General features: G+C 39.6%; 1 protein-coding gene across 1 annotated transcript in view; it reads left to right on the plus strand.

Moving 5' to 3' along the window:
* The window catches only part of CUBN (cubilin), a 298,802-nt gene that overhangs the window by 218,467 nt on the left and 62,405 nt on the right, over positions 1-17,930 (plus strand). Inside the window, exons 55-57 of the mRNA XM_077772461.1 lie at positions 3,645-3,801; positions 6,242-6,391; positions 14,934-15,134. Coding sequence (XP_077628587.1) covers positions 3,645-3,801; positions 6,242-6,391; positions 14,934-15,134 — 508 coding nt within the window. The remainder of the gene's footprint in view (positions 1-3,644; positions 3,802-6,241; positions 6,392-14,933; positions 15,135-17,930) is intronic.

The raw sequence follows: 17,930 nt of genomic DNA on the forward strand, positions 1-17,930 counted from the left end.
GTTTACAACTGCATATGAATCTGTAGGTATCTTAATAGGCAATAATTTTTTATGTTTGTTAATTTATTTATTTTAAGAGAGACAGAGATAGCAGAGTGGGGCAGAGGCAGAGAGAGAGACAGAAAGAGAATCCCAAGCAGCCTCTCTGCTGCCTGCCCAGAGCCTGATGCAGGGCTCGAACTCAAAAATCCATGAGATCATGACCTGAGCTGAGCCAAGAGTTGGACACTTAACCAACTGAACCATTTAGGCACCCCAGTAAGCAATGCTTTAAAAAAAAAAAAATTGCTTAAATGATAAAATAATATGTGCAGCCAGGCCGAATTATACAAAACCTTAACGAAAGTCAGGAAGCTTTTGACTTAATGACAACTCTGTGACATTCTGTAGATCCAATATGGTTTTGATGAGTCCTGGATTATCTAGGCAATGAAATGAGCTCTTGATTGACAAGGCAGCAATGAGTATTGAATACCTCTTTGCCTTTATTATCATTACAACACTTAATGATCGTGGGCCAAAAGGTAGGATGTCAGATTCATAATTAATGGCTTCAGGAAAGTATAAGCCCTTGATCATTCTTGAAGTTCTTAATTAAAGCACTTGAGATTCTTCATAAAAGCTTTATCTGTCACACTGCCTTGTTAGTAATATTGTAAAAATAGCTCATGCAGATATCTATCATTAAGTCATATTTATAATTTTTAAAAATATGAATAGAAAACTTCTGTATATTATTTTCTTGAATAGTAAAAGGGAGGAATCTTAAAGGGTATATTAAAGAAATGTGGAAGTGTGTGATTCTTTCCTGATGCTTTTTTGATTTTAGATTTTTGGCAGAATACCTGTGCCTTTGTTCTTAGTAATTCCCATGACAGACACCTCCTATATCTGATAAATGGCAATGTAATTTGGCTTCAGTAATATAACTAACAGCTGGATACCCCATGTTTGAAAATCACTGGAAACGATATGGCTTTAAAGAACTGAGAAGTAGTAAATCAGTGCTATGAATCAGTTTTATTTCACATCTCTTCCCATGGACTGAACTCTCCATAGAAATTTTTTTTTTTTTTACAAATAGTTTATTGTCAAATCAGTTTACACATAACACTCAGTGCTCATCCCCACAAGTGCCCTCCTGCATGCCCATTCCATAGAAATGTTTTTAATGGCTTGTAATTTTTTGCTGTCTTTGAGGAATATTCCTGAAAGTAATATGTTCAAATGAGTAATTTTGTATAACTTGATATGAAGAAAATGTTGAAGAGCCAAGTAAGACTGATCCAAACCCATATACCTCCTTGGGCTAGATGATACTTAGCTGGAAGTAGGGATGGGGCTTTGTCCCATGCAGTATAGGATGTTTACAGCTTCCCTGACCCCTGCCCACTGCATGCCAGCCCCCACAAGAAATGTTGCAGTCAAAAATGCCTCCAGGCACTGACAAATGTTCCCTGGGGTGGGGGGATGGGCACAGTTGCTCCTGGTTAAGCTTCACTCAACTAGGGAGATCTTCCCTGGTTAAACGTGTTAAATGGTTTTTTCCCCAGTATCGTATATTTATTACCTAATATGAATATTTTCCTTGAGTCACTCAACATTTAGTTACTGTGATCTCTTGCCTGAATGACTGCAAGATTCTCCTGGATGATCTCCCAGTATTCCCTCTTTTCTTCCTATTTTCCACATTGTAATGATTTTCTAAAATGTATTTAAATGTTTCATTATTTTTGAGAGAGAGACAGAGTGTGAGTCAGAGAGAAGCAGAGAGAGAGAGAGATACAGAATCTGAAGCAGGCTCTAGGCTCTGAGCTGTCAGCACAGCCAACCCGATGCCGGGCTCAAACTCACTAACTGTGAGATCATGACCTGAGCCAAAGTTGGATGCTTAACAGATTTGAGCCACCCAGGTGCCCCTCACATTGTAATAATTTTCAAAAGTGTCCTGGAGCCTGTTTTCCACTGGCCCCTTGCCATTTTCAGGACCTTAGCCTGGAGGCTTGCAGAGACTCTGCAACCTCTCTCACTTATTATTCAGTTTCCACTCTCTTCTCTGAAATAANGTGGAGGTGCTTCTGCAGGCAGTCACACCCTCTCCAAACCAGGTAAAGTCCCCTGTTATATACTCTAGACAGCTCCACGGCAGCTGGCAGCTACTTTCATGGCTGGAACTATGCATTTAAAGTGATTCTATGGGAGTGCCGGGTGGCTCAGTGGGTTAAGTGTCCAACTTCGGCTCAGGTCATGATCTCATGGTTAGTGAGTTCCAGCCCCATGTCGGGCTCTGTGATGACAGTTTGGAACCCGAAACCTGCTTCAGATTCTGTATCTCCCTCTCTCTACACTCCTACCCCACTCATGCTCTGCCTGTCTCTCTCTCTCTCAAAAACAAATATTTTTTAAAAAATTTAGGGGTCCCTGAGTGGCTCAATTGGTTAAGCATCCAACTTCAGCTCAGGTCATGATCTCGTAGTCTGTGGGTTCTAGACCCGTGTTGGGCTCTGTGCTGACAGCTCAGAGCCTAGAGCCTGCTTCGGTTTCTGCGTCTCCCTCTCTCTCTGCCCCTCCCCGACTCCTGCTCTTTCTTTCGCTCTCTCTTCAAAAATAAATAAACATTAAAAAATTTTAAATTTAATTTAATTTTTTAATGTTTTATTTATTTCTGAGAGAGAGAGAGAGAGGCAGCGTGAGCAGGAGAGGGTCAGAGAGAGAGGGAGACACAGAATCTGAAACAGGCTCCAGGCTCTGAGCTGTCAGCAAAGAGCCGGACATGGGGCTCAAACCCACAAACCATGAGATCATGACCTAAGCTGAAGTCAGACGCTCAACCGACTGAGCCACCCCATAAAATTTTTTTTTAATTTTAAATGATTCTATGATTAATATTTTTCTCCAGTTAGGCTGGTTAGGATTGGCTTGATTTGGAAATTTAATGCTCACAGTTTATTCCTCAGCAATGACTTTTCACATGGGTTCAGATACGACTTACTTTTTTTAAAGTGGCCAGACCAATTAAATGACAGCCTAAGTCCACTTGGAAGTTACCAACCCAGTTTTCGGTAAATAGCACCTCATGCCTGAATCTCATCCTTTCTTCAAAATGAACCTTAAAGTTGAACACTGCCAGGAAGTCTTCCGCGATTTATTGCAGTTCATACTGATTACATATATACTTGCAATTCCTGTCCATTTTCCTCAGACTCTACATATGTATTAATATCTATTGGTAAATGTTACCTCCTTGCAGCCCACAGTCTGCTATCCACCCGGGACAAATGGTAAGGCTCGCAGTAGCACACATTGCTGCTCTATCTCCCTCGAAACCTAACGATCTTAGCTAGATCAGGCCCATGAGGAGAAGGTAAGGAGATAATGAGTAGTGGTTGATTTTTTTTTAAAGAAATCACTGCCTAGCTACATGAAAACTCAGTCTCCTTTGAAGAGTCAAGAATGGGATATCTTTTGAAAAAGCAGCTAAAAACACCATTCTCAAAAAAAACCATTACAGATTTGCATGTGTTTGATTCACTATCGTGTTTAGGTCTATTACACCCCGGCTCCGTGTATTTTCCAGCCTAAGCACATTAGACTATCTGCAGAGGACAACTTCAAGCATTAAGTCATGTGTGTGGCTCTGCTAGGTGTGGGCAGGAACCGAGGAAGTGGACGGCGCCCTGTTAGCCTCGAGCTGTGGGAATGCGGCCCCCGGTTCCATCATCACACCAAGAAATGTGTTCACAGCCGTGTTCCAGTCTCAGGAAGCGCCGGCTCAGGGATTCTCTGCCTCCTTCGTGAGCCGTAAGTAGCACTAAAACCAAACCTGGGGTCCTTCAAAGGGTGGGGCTGCCACAGGCAGGCTTGTGGGAGACTGGGGGCTGAACCAGGATTGAATGGAACCAGGGTCCAAAGGGAGATGGTGGGGAGGGTCACCTGATCCCTGAGAGCACACTCTTCCTTCAAAAACCAGTGACAGTGGAACTGAATTCAACGGGAGGCCAATTGAGAGATGACAGAGAGCTGGAGTGCCACCAGCCAACATCTCAAAATGACCCTAACGCCCAGTGTAGGGCAGAAATTAGGCAGAAGCCCAGGAGGCTGGTAATTAGTAGATGATCAGTGTGCCTGGTGAGCGGGACAGTGGCCTCCAAGGAAATCACCCTGGGGCTTTTTGAACCCACTGAGTGTTGGATGGTCAGGCCTCACTTGACCCCCCCAGAACTCACAATGTCCATGGGTAGGGACTTGCATGTTTTCGCTCTCACACAGATGACTCTCAAAGTCAGTAAACTTTGTGAGCCACTTTCTTCAGGATTTTTCCTTCCTTCTGTGATTACTGCTCACAGATCAGATTAGTAGGAAATGCAGCGGATTTCAAGGCGGAGAAGCAGTGACGTGTGCCTACGGACTGTATTCGGAGGAGCAGCCCCTCAACACGAACCACTGTTTAGGAAGAAGTGTGATAAAAGCAATTAGAGAGAGCGATGCAGGGACGAGGTATTTCAGACACGAAGGAAAGACAGCGTGGTGTAAAGGGAGGAAGGAGAGGCCAGCCCAGGCCTAATTCCAGGTCCTCCTTCACTTGGTTCTTGTGCAAGTGTGTGCATGCGAAACTGTGTGTCTTAATATCCATTTAGGAGGATGCTGATGTTTTCATATGTGATGGATCAGGGAGCGCTGTGGATTAACTAGTTAGTGGTTATACAAAAACGAATGTCATTTTAGTGGTACTGATGTGAAATGTTTGGGTATGGGAGTGAATGGTCAAGAAAATTCTTGAGACATCTTTGGTACATAAGCAGTGGTTTTTTTAAAGCAAGGTGACAGGACCCACGGGCAGAAAGAGTTGCACTGGGGTTGTGAGGAGTGACTGATTATATAGTTTCAAGTTGGGGGGAGGTTAAGGATAACTAAGTCTCTAAGGAATTTGGAAGCAAGGTTTCCAGAACCTTGAGGAGCCAGCCATTGTTAGGATAAAGTCATTTACTACTGTCTAATATGTTATATATGTTATAATATATATATAACACTAACATTTATTGATTTATTTTGAGAGAGAGAGAGAAAATCCCAAGTAGGCTCTGCACTGTCGGTGCAGAGCCTGATGTGGGGCTTGAACTGATGAATCATATGAGATAATGACCTTAGCCAAAACAAAGAGTTGGACACTTAAGCTTAACCAACTGGGCCACCCAGGCACCCCTCGAGAGAGATTTTTATATGTAACAGGAGACTTACAGAAGGTCAGGGCTAATATCAAGCTCAGGTTGTCTTTTGCCCCTAGCAAAGTATTAACATTGATACAGATGAGTTCCTGGAGGAAGTTCACCCTGCCTTGCAGTTGGATTTTTTTTCTACATTTCTTTTGCCTTTGTTCTCCACATCAGTAAGAGGATGGTTCTCTATTTCTGACACCAGGGAATCATTTATGTGAGAATTTGGTAAGAATTGGCATTAGTAAATTCACCATTTTTAAAAGCAGGTATTGGTTTTATGGCCAGATTACAATATTAATGAAAATAACATAGTTTTCTAATATTATTATAAGATATGTTAAAACCAATAATGGGGCACCTGTGTGGCTCAGTCTGTTAAGCGGCCGACTTTGGCTCTGGTCATGATCTTGCGATTCATGAGTTCGAGCCCTGTGTCAGCCTCTGTGCTGATAGCTCAGAGCCTGGAGCCTGCTTCAGATTTTTGTGTCTCCTTTTCTCTCTGCGCCTTCCCTGTTCACACTTTGTCTCTCAAAAATAAATAAACATTAAAAAATAAAAACAATAAGTGAGAGTACCTGTCTAGCTCAAGTCAGTAGTACATGTGCCTTTTGATCTCAGGATCATCAGTTCAAACCCTATGTTGGGCATGGAGCCTCCTTAAAAAACAAAAAAACCAAAACCATGTAAGCGTACAAATCACTGCATCTGTTTTATCTCTTTATCTACATGAATAATATTCAATCTTTGCTCAGTTATCCCTTCCATATTATCTTCAAACTAAGTGATCTGCAGTGGATTTTTGGTAAAATGTCTACTACTTAGCCCCAAACTCTGAAGCATTTTCTGAAACACATAGAACGTTCTCATTTTGCATGCATATGTATTTTAAAATCAGAGTTCCATCCCCTTAGTTATTTGGAGTGTATCAGGAAATATGTCTCTAGGGAACTTGAGGTTTTCCCTTGCTGATAAGATCCTACATGTGAGAACAAATATTCTGATAATGTCTTTTTCTTCCCACATAGGATGTGGAGGTAATTTCACGAACCCTTCAGGTTATATCCTTTCTCCAAACTACCCAAAGCCATATGACAACAACATGAATTGCACCTACATCATAGAGGCTGATCCTCTGTCCCTGGTCCTCCTGACTTTTGTGTCTTTCCACTTGGAAGGTAAGTTTATTCTTATGTTAATTACAGTTATATTCTTAATAAATGAATGAGTGATAAATAGAGGCAGAAGTAGTGTAAAATCATCATTTGAAGAAAATATTTAAAATGTTAAGAGTATTTTGGGGATGCTTGGGTGGCTCGGTCAGTTGAGCAGTCTACTCTTGATTTTGGCTCAGGTTAAGATCTTGCCATAGGTAAGGTCAAGCCCCGCGTTGAGCTCTTCACTGACAGTGAGGAGCCTACTTGAGATTCTTTCTCTCCCTCTCTCTGCCCCTTCCCTGCTCATGGGTGCATTCTCTCTCTCTCAAAATAAATAAATAAACATTAAAAAATAAAATGTTAGAGTATTTTTGATGTAAACTGGATTAAAATTTCATCCAATATGGGGCGCCTGGGTGGCTTCGTCGGTTAAGCATCCGACTTTCGCTTAGGTCATGATCTCGCGGTTTGTGGGTTCGAGCCCCGCATCGGGCTCTGTGCTGACTGCCAGCTCAGAGCCTGGAGCCTGTTTCAGTCTGTGACTCCCTCTCTCTCTGACCCTCCCCTGCTCACGCTGTCTCTCTCTCTCCTAGAAATAAATAAAACATTAAAAAAAAAATTAAAAAAAAATTTCATCCAATATTCTAAGAACATATGTACCATTCTATATATTCTATCCAGAAATGAAAAAGTAACATAAGTGCTTTAAGAATGTAACATAGCATCAGGTAAACTGCTTAAAGAAAAAAAGTTCTGAAAGGTAGTACATGTTAATGACAGGGTTTTTAAAAAATATTTTAAAGTTGATTTTTTACAAATTAACTTTCCATTTCTAAATTATGAGAAGTCTGTAAATTTGTCAAGCTACCTCTGCATAACCAAAAGTTTTTCCTGTTTGGGTGCATCTTCCATGACCATGAAAAGTTATAGTAAGCAAAACATTATATAGTATTCAGCATTCAGGAAATTTATGTTTCATAAAGATAATGACATGTCATTACTCCTACATTGATAAATTACACAAAGCTTCTCTCACTTTATCTTTTTTCTATGCCCTCCTTTCCCCACATCTCTACAAGTTGTAAATTTTGGCACATGTGTTTGCTAGAAAATGCCAAGTATGAATTGATATATGTCACTGTAAAAATGGAATATGAAGTAAAATATATCTTTTCAGCATTTGCTAGCACAACATCTCTGTAATATAAAAATGTGTTCACAACATATAAAGTATTAGGGAAGGTAAATCAGTTTATCTAAAATGATTCAATTTTGTATTTAAAAATAACATAAGAAGCAAAACAGTCAAACGTAGGGAAAGGGAAGGAAAAATAAGTTAAAAACAGAGAGGGAGGCAAACCATAAGAGACTCTTATAAATACAGAGAACAAACTGAGGGTTGCTGGAAGGTAGTTAGGTGGGGGAATGGGCTAAATGGGCGATGGGCATTATGGAGGGCACTTGCTGTGATGACCACTGGATGTTATATGTAAGTGATAAATCACTAAATTCTACTCCTGAAAAAAAATGTTTAAAGTATTATAAGAGCAGAAACAAAATACCATATGTGTGAGGCTATTAAGTAGTACTTTAAAAGTTTACCACTGTGCATAGATTTATAGGAGATATGTATTTTCTTCATACCTCTTCTAGTATTTTTATAATTGGGGAAAAGTTATTTTAATAATAGGAGAAAAGCATGTGGCTCGGTTTATGTATTTGTTCTCGTTAAATTACATCATCATAAAAATGTCATATGCCAATATCATTTAGAATTAAAAAGAGATGCTGGTAGATATCCCATACAACATAGCCAGAAAACACACTGCCAATGCCAATGGCATATGTTTTGTTACAAAGGAATCCATACTGACCCCAGACAGTAGCTCCTGAGTTTAGTTGATCACGTGGGATTAAGGGATAAGCCTCCCTGGGGTCCCCTGGCTCGGGAATGGGGAGAGAAAGCACAGCATTTTACGATGTGTCTCAGTGCCATGCCAGCCACATACTAGTCACATGACTTTATGCAAATTAATCTTTCTCAAACTCATTTAATTTTTTTAATATAAAATAGTACTTATGAAACACAGATAATGCTTGTAGAAGCCTATTTTGTGAAATTATAATATATCCGAGTGGCCACTGTTTTGTTATTTTTGCTGCTTACCAGCCCGGCTCTCCAGATACAACTTAACACAAGTTGCCCAGAACACATACTCGGTTTTTCCAGGTTAAGTTATTTGCTAACCCTCACCCCACTGAACAGTTGATTTCTTAATAAGATGATTGGTTTATGATAATGTCTTGTGACATTTCCAGTGTTACAGGTACTCAGCATGTTTAAATGAGTAATTTCCGTCTATAGATTAATTGAATTATGATGAGTCCCAAAAAGGGCAACATTAATCAAATTTATCTTGTAATTAGATTCTCATCACTAACCATAACAATGCTGACGTTCACTGAATATCATGAACAAGCTAGATATTCAGTAGCTACAGGAAAAATGACCTTCTACCCCTTCCAATGTGAGCCTGAGAAATTCATGTTCATATGTATGATAAAACTGAAAGTTGTCCCCCCCCCCCAAAAAAAAAGCTACAGGGTTTTTTATTTTTGCAGGAGACTTGGCCTTTCTAGCTGCTCTAGACCAAGGAACTGTTTCTGAAAGACTCTGTCCACACATCTAGGGATTTCTGAGCCCAGCATGCCAGTAGGTCCAGTGCTGACCTTGGCAGAGATGAGGGTTCTAGATCTACTCTTTTGGTGGCCAATTAGCACAAAAGGTAGATCTGGCAAGAAAACAATGGGGTATCCCAGACCACAAAATATAACGGGACATCACTTGTTCATATGCTGTATCTCCCGAGCACTGACAGTTGGTTAGGAAAGGGATTACTGTTCAGGCTGGCATCCTGATAACTCCACAACCCACGGGTGCTTTCCCCCCTGGGACATTGCACACATTTAGTGACCTATACTCCCCTACGGTGAGTTGCTCCAAAAGTATGTCGTGATATTTTATGTTGCCCTAAGTTTCTCTTTCTCATTATTATCATTCCAATACTAGTCATTCGATATAATCTTCTGTATTCTAGTCCATATAATCTTCTATAATATATTATATATTCTATATAATCCCCGATGAAATATAAAAATTGCAGTGAAATCAATGAAAAGTCTTGGAAAAAATTTCCGTTTGAGCATTTACAAGGCAACATTTTTGGGTTTTTTTCCTGAATGTCACCTCAAGATTGAAACGGCTCTTGATATTCTTAAAAGTGGTGTTAAAAGTTATAAATGTAAAAAATGAAAACCAGGGGTGCCTGGATGGGTCAGTTGCTTTAGTGTCCGACTTTGGCTCAGGTCATGATCTCACAGTTCGTGGGTGTGAACTCCAAGTCAGGCTCTGTGCTGACATGTTGGAGCCTGGAGCCTGCTTTAGATTCTGTGTTTCCCTCTCTCTCTCTCTCTTTGCTCCTCCCCCGATTGTACTCTCTCTCTCTCAAAAATAAATAAACATTTAAAAAAATAAAAATTAAAAATAAATTTAAACAATTTTAAAGGGGCATCTGGGTGGCTCAGTTGATTGAGCATCTGACTCTTGACTTTGGCTCAGCTCATGATCCCTGGGTTATGGGAACGAGCCCTGTGTTGGGCCCCCATGCTAAGTGTGGAGCCAGCTTAGGGTTCTCTCTCTTTCTCCCCTCTATCTCTTCCCCTGTTCCCTCCTCATACTCTCACTCACTCGCGCTCTCTCTCAAAAAAAAAATTGTAAGAGAGAAGAAAACTGAGAAATTAAATATGTTTCTTTTGGTCAAAAATGAAACACCAGAAACATACAAAAGCTGATGATAAAGTATAAGAGAGAAACTGTCAATGTTTGTACTTATTTTGAAATCAGATGTTATTAAATAAATACTTATTTAATTTTCCCAAATATTGAATGGTCAAAAAGTATATTTTTGTGTTTTCATTATTCGTGTGCCCAAGGAGATGCCTTGATGTTGTTAGGAAGATGACAAACCATTTATTTGTATTTTTATTTATTTTTTACTTTATAGAAAAGATACTATAGATGAGGTACCCTGTGGCACATGAAGCCCTTCTATTTCTTGATTTTTTAAAAAAAAATTTTTTTTTAATGTTTTATTTATTTCTAGGAGAGACAGAGAGAGACAGTGTGAGCCGGGGAGGGTCAGAGAGAGAGGGAGTCACAGACGCAAACAGGCTCCAGGCTCTGAGCTGGCAGTCAGTACAGAGCCCGACGTGGGGTTCGAACCCACGAACCGCGAGATCATGACCTAAGTGAAAGTCGGACGCTTAACCGACTAAGCCACCCTGGTGCCCCTATTTCTTGATTTTTTTAATCATTCAATTTCAATAATAACATTGATACACCTTGGTAAGAATGAAAAGTTTAGAAATTCTTAACTAAAAAAAATCCTAAATATGGGTAAAATCTTTTTTCTTTTTTTTAAGTTTATTTATTTTGAGAGACGGAGAGCAGTGGAGGGGCAGAGAGAGAGAGAGAAAGAGAGAGAGAGAGAGAGAGAGAGAGAATCTCAGGCAGGCCCTGTGCTCAACAGGGGCTCGAACTCACCAAACACAAGTTCATGACCTGAGCTGAAACCAGGAGTCAGGTGTTCAACCAACTGAGTCAGCCAGGCACCCCAGGCACATTTTAATTTCAGTTTTTCTCAGATCAGTTGATAAAAACTGAATAGCAGAGTAGCACCTTACTATCGAAAATGGAGAGAAACAGAAAGGCGAATGCTTTTGCTCACTGTCCTCTAAAGATGGCCTCGAAAGGCCCTAAGAAGATTAGGGCTAGATTCACAGAGCGGCCAGATGGTAAGTCCTTTGTAATATTTGGCAGAATTTTTAAAATTTACTTAGAACTCCTGGTTTACAGGTTATGCCTCATATAAGCTAAAAGGGAAAAGAAAAGACAATTTAGTTTTAGACTTTTCCTTTTGCTCTTTCTCCCCCCAAGAAGCCTAATGATTAGATTTTGTCAGTTGTCTTAGTTCACATTACTCCCTGCCAGATCATCTAATTTTTTAATGGCATTGTTCAACTACTTACCATTTCTTCTCTTTGCTTTCTTAACTGTTTCTAAAGAAATCAGAATGTAGGCACATTTCACAATTTATTATTTTAGAAAACGTTGGGCAATGCTTCTTTAGAAATGGTTTCCATTGATGGTTTATTCAAATTGGCCAAGTACCAGAGGAGACAGTTCAGTTGTGTGGGATTCCCTGCTTGCCTGGGTCATAAGACTTTGGCCTGAATGTCCTGTAGAGCTTAGTTCTACACTGACACGTGCTTCTTGATGCCACTCAGTCATTGTCCCCATTGGGCAATCCAGTCTCCAAGCTACTAGGAGCAACGTTGAGTAGGCATTGCTGCCCCCTAATTCATGTACCTTTTCCTAGAGACCTTCACTGCTTTGCTGAAAAGACTTTATCTTACCTACAGTGTTAAAACAGTCCAACCCAAATGATTTTCCCCTGTGTGTAGCCCTCTTTAATATCTCTGCCTCTCTATCTAGGCACTCTCAAGAAAAATTACCTCTCAAGAAAAATTGTACTCTGAACCTAAATTTCACAAGTTTATACTGTTGGCTGAATTGCTCATCCTTGGTTTCAGTTCTCTCCAAGTTCTTAGAATCATAATGGCATTCAGAATTGAACATTGCTCTGTAATAAAGCCAGGAAAGTATGATAAAAATTATGTTTCAAAACATTGCAGAGAGCCATACCCATTTCAAACAATACTATCTCAAAGGTTTTTTAGAAGGATGGAAAATAACCATCAAAACAAATTGTGGAGGACAGCTTTACACCTCAGAGATTTCATTAATAAATGTACATCAAATTATTTACCAAAGATAGAATTAAGAATGAATGTGGCTTAGTCGGTTAAGCGTCCGACTTTCGCTTGGGTCATGATCTCGCCGTTCATGGGTTCGAGCCCCGCGTCGGGCTCTGTGCTGACTGCCAGCTCAGANTCTCATGATATAGGCTCTAGTCCAAGGAGAATGTATCATTCAATCTCAGGTGACTTCTCTTCCTCACAAGTCCTCATCTGTCTCATAAATGTTACCTCTTGGCCATAAACTCAACTTGGATATTTATCTTGGTTGGTCCTTGAAGAACTTTGTCAAGCCTTGACTAAGTTCCTTTCTCTCCCTAGAAGGCAATCATGCAAATTGCATTTAACTATATTCTATTTGAGAGTTTTGTGTATATTTTTTTTTGTGTATTCCATTGGTTTCCCCCTATGATTATGGAAAAGTGTTTAATATTATTTTCTGAGGACTGTGGTCTTCGTCACCAAGTATCTTGTCATTGAAGAATCAGGCTGATATCTCTGATTTAAGGCAGTGATGTGATAAGTAGCACTTGAGGAAAAGATATACATGTGTGAGTTACTTTTTCCCTATCAACATAGTTATATCACATTCTCTTATATATTACCCTGTTTATGCTAATCATTGATATGTTCTTAGGTATCAGGTAACTTTTACAAATCCTGATATCATGTTGTGTTTGATTTTTTATGGATAAAATTTGGAAGGACATCCGACCTTCAAGAAATGACTGCTAGAAAGGATATTAGAATGCCTCAATCCACTAAGCAACCTGCCAAATATCATAACTTTCACAATATTAAGGCAGGCTGTGCAAATGAGCATACCGTTTTGAGTGGTGTGGTTATTTGATATTCTCTTGCCATCTACAAAAAGATTATAAAACCCCTGTCAACTTCCTTTGCCTCTCCCCTGCCCAACATCCTTATTGTTGAATATAATCTTTCATAAACAGTTAATGAGTTTTGGTTGTATTTCAATATAGATGTACCACAGGTATCTGACAAACTTTCTAGAACTGAACTAGTTCCTTTAATTAATATTTTGGAAGCATGATCAAGTATATGATACACTTTACCCCATGTTTCACAACGTTTCCATAATTTCCTAAGACAGCCACCACTGTGATAGTCTATATCATTAGGTCAACAACTTAAAAACTAACTCTTTAATGCTTAACACATATCTGCATAGCAAATCATTTGATCAAAGTGGAACCAAGCTTTTAATCCAGCATCAGCAATATTTCCTTTCATTCCATGGTTTTTCTGTTATAATTTTATATATTATTGACGGCTAAAGATATTTTTATAGCTAATACATAATATTTTTGGATTCTCAAACTCATCTACTATGAATTTTTTTAATTCCATAAAGATTTTGGTGTCCAGAACACAAATTCAGAGGTTATAGTTAAGGTACATAATTGGGCAGAATTCAAGCTATGAATCTGAGTTTAATGTATTCCTTTTTTTTGTCCTATTTTTCCAACAACGTATTGCTTCTATTTATATGGTATTGTCATGGAGTTAAGTTTTTCACATTTTTTAACTTGGAGATTTATGCCCAATTAGAAACATTTCTATCCCAGGATTTCCAAAAGGAAGAAACTCTTTGAGGTAAATTTAATAAATATAGTGAATTGATAGTTAAGATTTAAGTTAGACAGAAACGTAGCTAAGGAGCCAAATGTCCTAAATCAATTTTCCTTATGATAATATATGTGAAAAGGAGAGGGGAAAGTTTTAATATACAGATATGTAAAACAAAATGCATTTATCAAGATTCTTTCAGTTAGAAGTGGTGGATTATCTTCGGGTTAGCTCTGATACAGAGTTTATAGGAAGAATACTGGGTTATCTTCTCTCATCAGTGGGAGATTTAAAAATAAGATGGGAGTTATGGGCTTCCAGAACAAGTAGAAGCAGGAACAAGNTCTATGATAATACATGTGAAAAGGAGAGGGGAAATTAATATACAGATATGTAAAACAAAATGTATTTATCAAGATTCTTTCAGTTAGAAGTGGTAGATTATCTTCCGGTTAGCTCTGATACAGAGTTTATAGGAAGAATCCTGGATTATCTTCTCTCATCAATGAGAGATTTAAAAATAAGATGGGAGTTATGGGCTTCCAGAACAAGTAGAAGCAGGAACAANTTTAAAGCAGGGTTTTGCAAAAGCAGTGCAGGTGACATTTTGGGCCAGGTGACTTTTGTCGTGGTGGAAGGAAGGGAAGGTATAGGGTTGCCCTGAGCACTGGAGCATGTGTACGGAATCCCTGGGGTCTCCCCACTCCATGCCGCTAGCGCACCCCAGCGTTACATCAAAAGGATGTCTTCACATACTGTCCAATGTGCCCGGCAGGCAAAATTGTCCTCAGTCTATAGTCACTGAATTAAAGGAGGCATTTTATAAAGGAAGAAAGTTCTGGATTATCTGAGAGTGGCATTTATCTGTTGTGAAGTTTACCTATTTTCTCATACCTGTGCTTGCTTTATAAGTAGGGTAGACACGGTTTCATCAGGACACCAAATTAAATAGCGACTTACCAAAATAGCTCTTGATTCTTCTTTTACTTTCTATGTAAATTGCATGAATCTTCATTACATTTTTGTCTGAACGTTGATAGCCCTGATCACCCTGTGGCTTCTGATGATAATGCTGGTTGTCCTGTGCTCTGTGCAGCTCGCTCGGCCGTCACGGGTAGCTGTGACAGTGACGGCCTTCACATTGTCAGAGGATCCAGCTTCTCTTCCACGCTTTTTGCCACCGTGTGTGGTGATGAGATCCTGCCTCCTGTCACCATCCTAGGCCCGGTGCTGCTCAACTTCTACTCAAATGCGTACACCACCGCCTTGGGATTCAAGCTGGATTATAAGACAACCCGTGAGTAGCCATAATGATATCATCTGGAATTTTCTTCTTTTCTTGAGTCATTCCCATAAGGGGTTTTAATTGTGATTCATATGTCACCAGCTTGAAGACTCAGACACGTTAAGGGGAAAAATGATCTGTTAGATGCCTGCTCCAAAAATACTCAGGCATTTTCTTCAAAAAGCAAACAAAAACTGCCCAAAAAACAAAACAAAACAAAACCAAAAAAAAAAACAAACCACCAAAAAACAAAAAATGGGGAAGGGGACCTTTTTCATGAACTTTTGGTAGAACTACTTTTTGAAAATCAAATGGAAGTTTGGTAATTTCAGTTAGAATAAATGTTCCTGCTGTCTTGAGTAAAGCAGTATTTTATAATTTTAGAAAAAAAATAGGGGCATCTGGGTGGCTCAGTTGGTTAAGCGTCCGACTTCGGCTCAGGTCATGATCTCACAGTTTGTGGGTTTGAGCCCCGCATAGGTCTCTGTGCTGGCAGCTTAGAGCCTAGAGCCTGCTTCAGATTCTGTATCTCCCTCTCTCTTTGACCCTCCCCTGCTCACACTGTCTCTCTCTCTCTCTCTCTCTCTCAGAAATAAATAAAACATTTTTTTTAATTTAGGGAAAAAAAAGAGTATCTTTATGATCTTCTGGTGGGAAAGGACTTTTTAAAATTATGCAAAAAGCATAAGGTCTAAAGGAAAAGAAAGGATTAATGTATTCAACCATGTTACACTTTGCAACTTCTTTATTTCAAAGGCAAAGTGAAAAGGCAAGTCGTGGATTGAGCAAAGGCCTTGGTAGCTACCCAGATCTTTTCATTTGCTATAGACGATTTAATCATGTATTTGAAAATCATAAGATTATATTTCCCTATTTTCAGTAGTCCTTTCCTCTCGTGCAATGAACTTGGTTCGGTCCCCGGCCATTTTTACCACGCCATCCCAGTTTCAGTAACATGGACACACAAATCGGGCAAAAGCTTTGCTTTGTTTTGTCTTTATGTGACCCAAGTCATTGCTAAAGTTAAATCATTTTCTTTCAAATAAATCACTGCTCCCATCCACAGAGAAGACTGGAAACTGGCTCATGAAAAAGGCTTCTACAGTTCGTTCACATTAGCTGTGACCTGAGTCCTCACCCCATATATGAAGTGTGACTGTGTGTGGTTCCATAGGTCCGTGGGCACAAAGAGAATGGATGTGGGTACAGTGAGCAATTCTTTCCCCCGGTCGTGTTGTTGAATGAAGAGGAGCATCAGGTTGTTTTATTCTTGTGGAATCGCTGGTGGTTTGGAGACTTACATGCTACTTTACGTTCTTCTATTCTTTAATCTCTCCTTTTCCCCAAAATACTGTAGGTAAGCTTTCCTGTATCTATGACGAGAGTGTCATTTACAGAGCGTTGAAATTAAGATGTCGAATTCTGAAAAGGGACAAATTTGGGGGTTTGGGGACATTGATAAACTTCCAGAGACCAAATAATTGTGTACAAGCTGAAATAAAATAATAGCTACACAAATCTGACATTTAATTCACTACAGTTTTCTCCAGAGGTCTGAACATGTGAGTACTTATGAGCATAGAGAGTATAGCCTTCCTTGAAAGGTGGGCTTACCTGAGAGAATATAAACTAACCAACCAACCAACCAATGACCTTAATAACCTTACATGGCAGCTGCAATTCATTTATCATTTATAAGAGATGTAAATGGAATATGTCTATTGACGGTATATAAACCATAAAAATATCATCAAAAGATACTAGCATTAAAATTTTGGAATCATAAAGTAAAATAAACATAAGCCTTTCTCACTGTAATGAGTGGGGCACTTTCCATCATTGTGTGGTATAATCTGATCCTCCTTATATGTAAGGCCGAGCAAAAATAATAATTTTATATTTTTAATAATGGGGATTTCTTCTCTTTTTATGGCTGTTGTTTTTTGACTAATAGAAATAACCAAGGGCTCTGGGCTGTTGATTGCTGGAGTCAGGGTAGGGAGTAAAACTAGCCTCTTTGTGCTTGTTAAATTAAAGACCATTACTTCAAATTTGGGCAAATACAGTCCTTCCCAGTCTCACAACTAAATGGAAATACAAAGGACCCAAAAGCTATGCATTTGAGCACATGAAAGGCACTAAACCTGAAAGTTCCAAAAACCATTTCTTTTTTTTTTTTTTTTTAATGTTTTATTTATTTCTAGGAGAGAGAGAGAGACAGCGTGAACAGGGGAGGGTCAGAGAGAGAGGGAGTCACAGACTGAAACAGGCTCCAGGCTCCGAGCTGGCAGTCAGGACAGAGCCCGACGCGGGGCTCGAACCCACGAACCGCGAGATCATGACCTAAGTGAAAGTCGGACGCTTAACCGACTAAGCCACCCAGGCGCCCCAACCAAAAACCATTTCTAACACTTGACCGTATGATAGTCTATCGTTGGCAGAGGAGACTCTATATCTAAGATATTTAACCTATATTAAAGATTTCCAAATTGCAATCCTTCTGACGTTCAGATGCTCACAACATGTTTGCACACCTTATCTAAGCTTCCAGTTATCTCTGACATCCCTCTCAATCTGTCAGTTAAACATAGGGTTGGGGTACCTGGGTGGCTAAGTCGGTGAAACGGCCGACTTCTGCTCAGGTCATGATCTCACAGCTCATGGGTTGGAGTCCCACATCAGGCTCTGTGCTGACAGCTCGGAGCCTGGAGCCTGCTTCAAATTCTGTGTTTCCCTCTGTCCCTGCCCCTCTCCTGCTTGTGCTCTGTCTCTCTCTTCAACAACAATAAATAAACATTAAAAAAATTT

The sequence above is a fragment of the Crocuta crocuta genome, unplaced genomic scaffold, assembly GCF_008692635.1.
Source record: "Crocuta crocuta isolate KB4526 unplaced genomic scaffold, BGI_CrCroc_1.0 scaffold96, whole genome shotgun sequence".
NCBI lineage: Eukaryota > Metazoa > Chordata > Mammalia > Carnivora > Hyaenidae > Crocuta > Crocuta crocuta.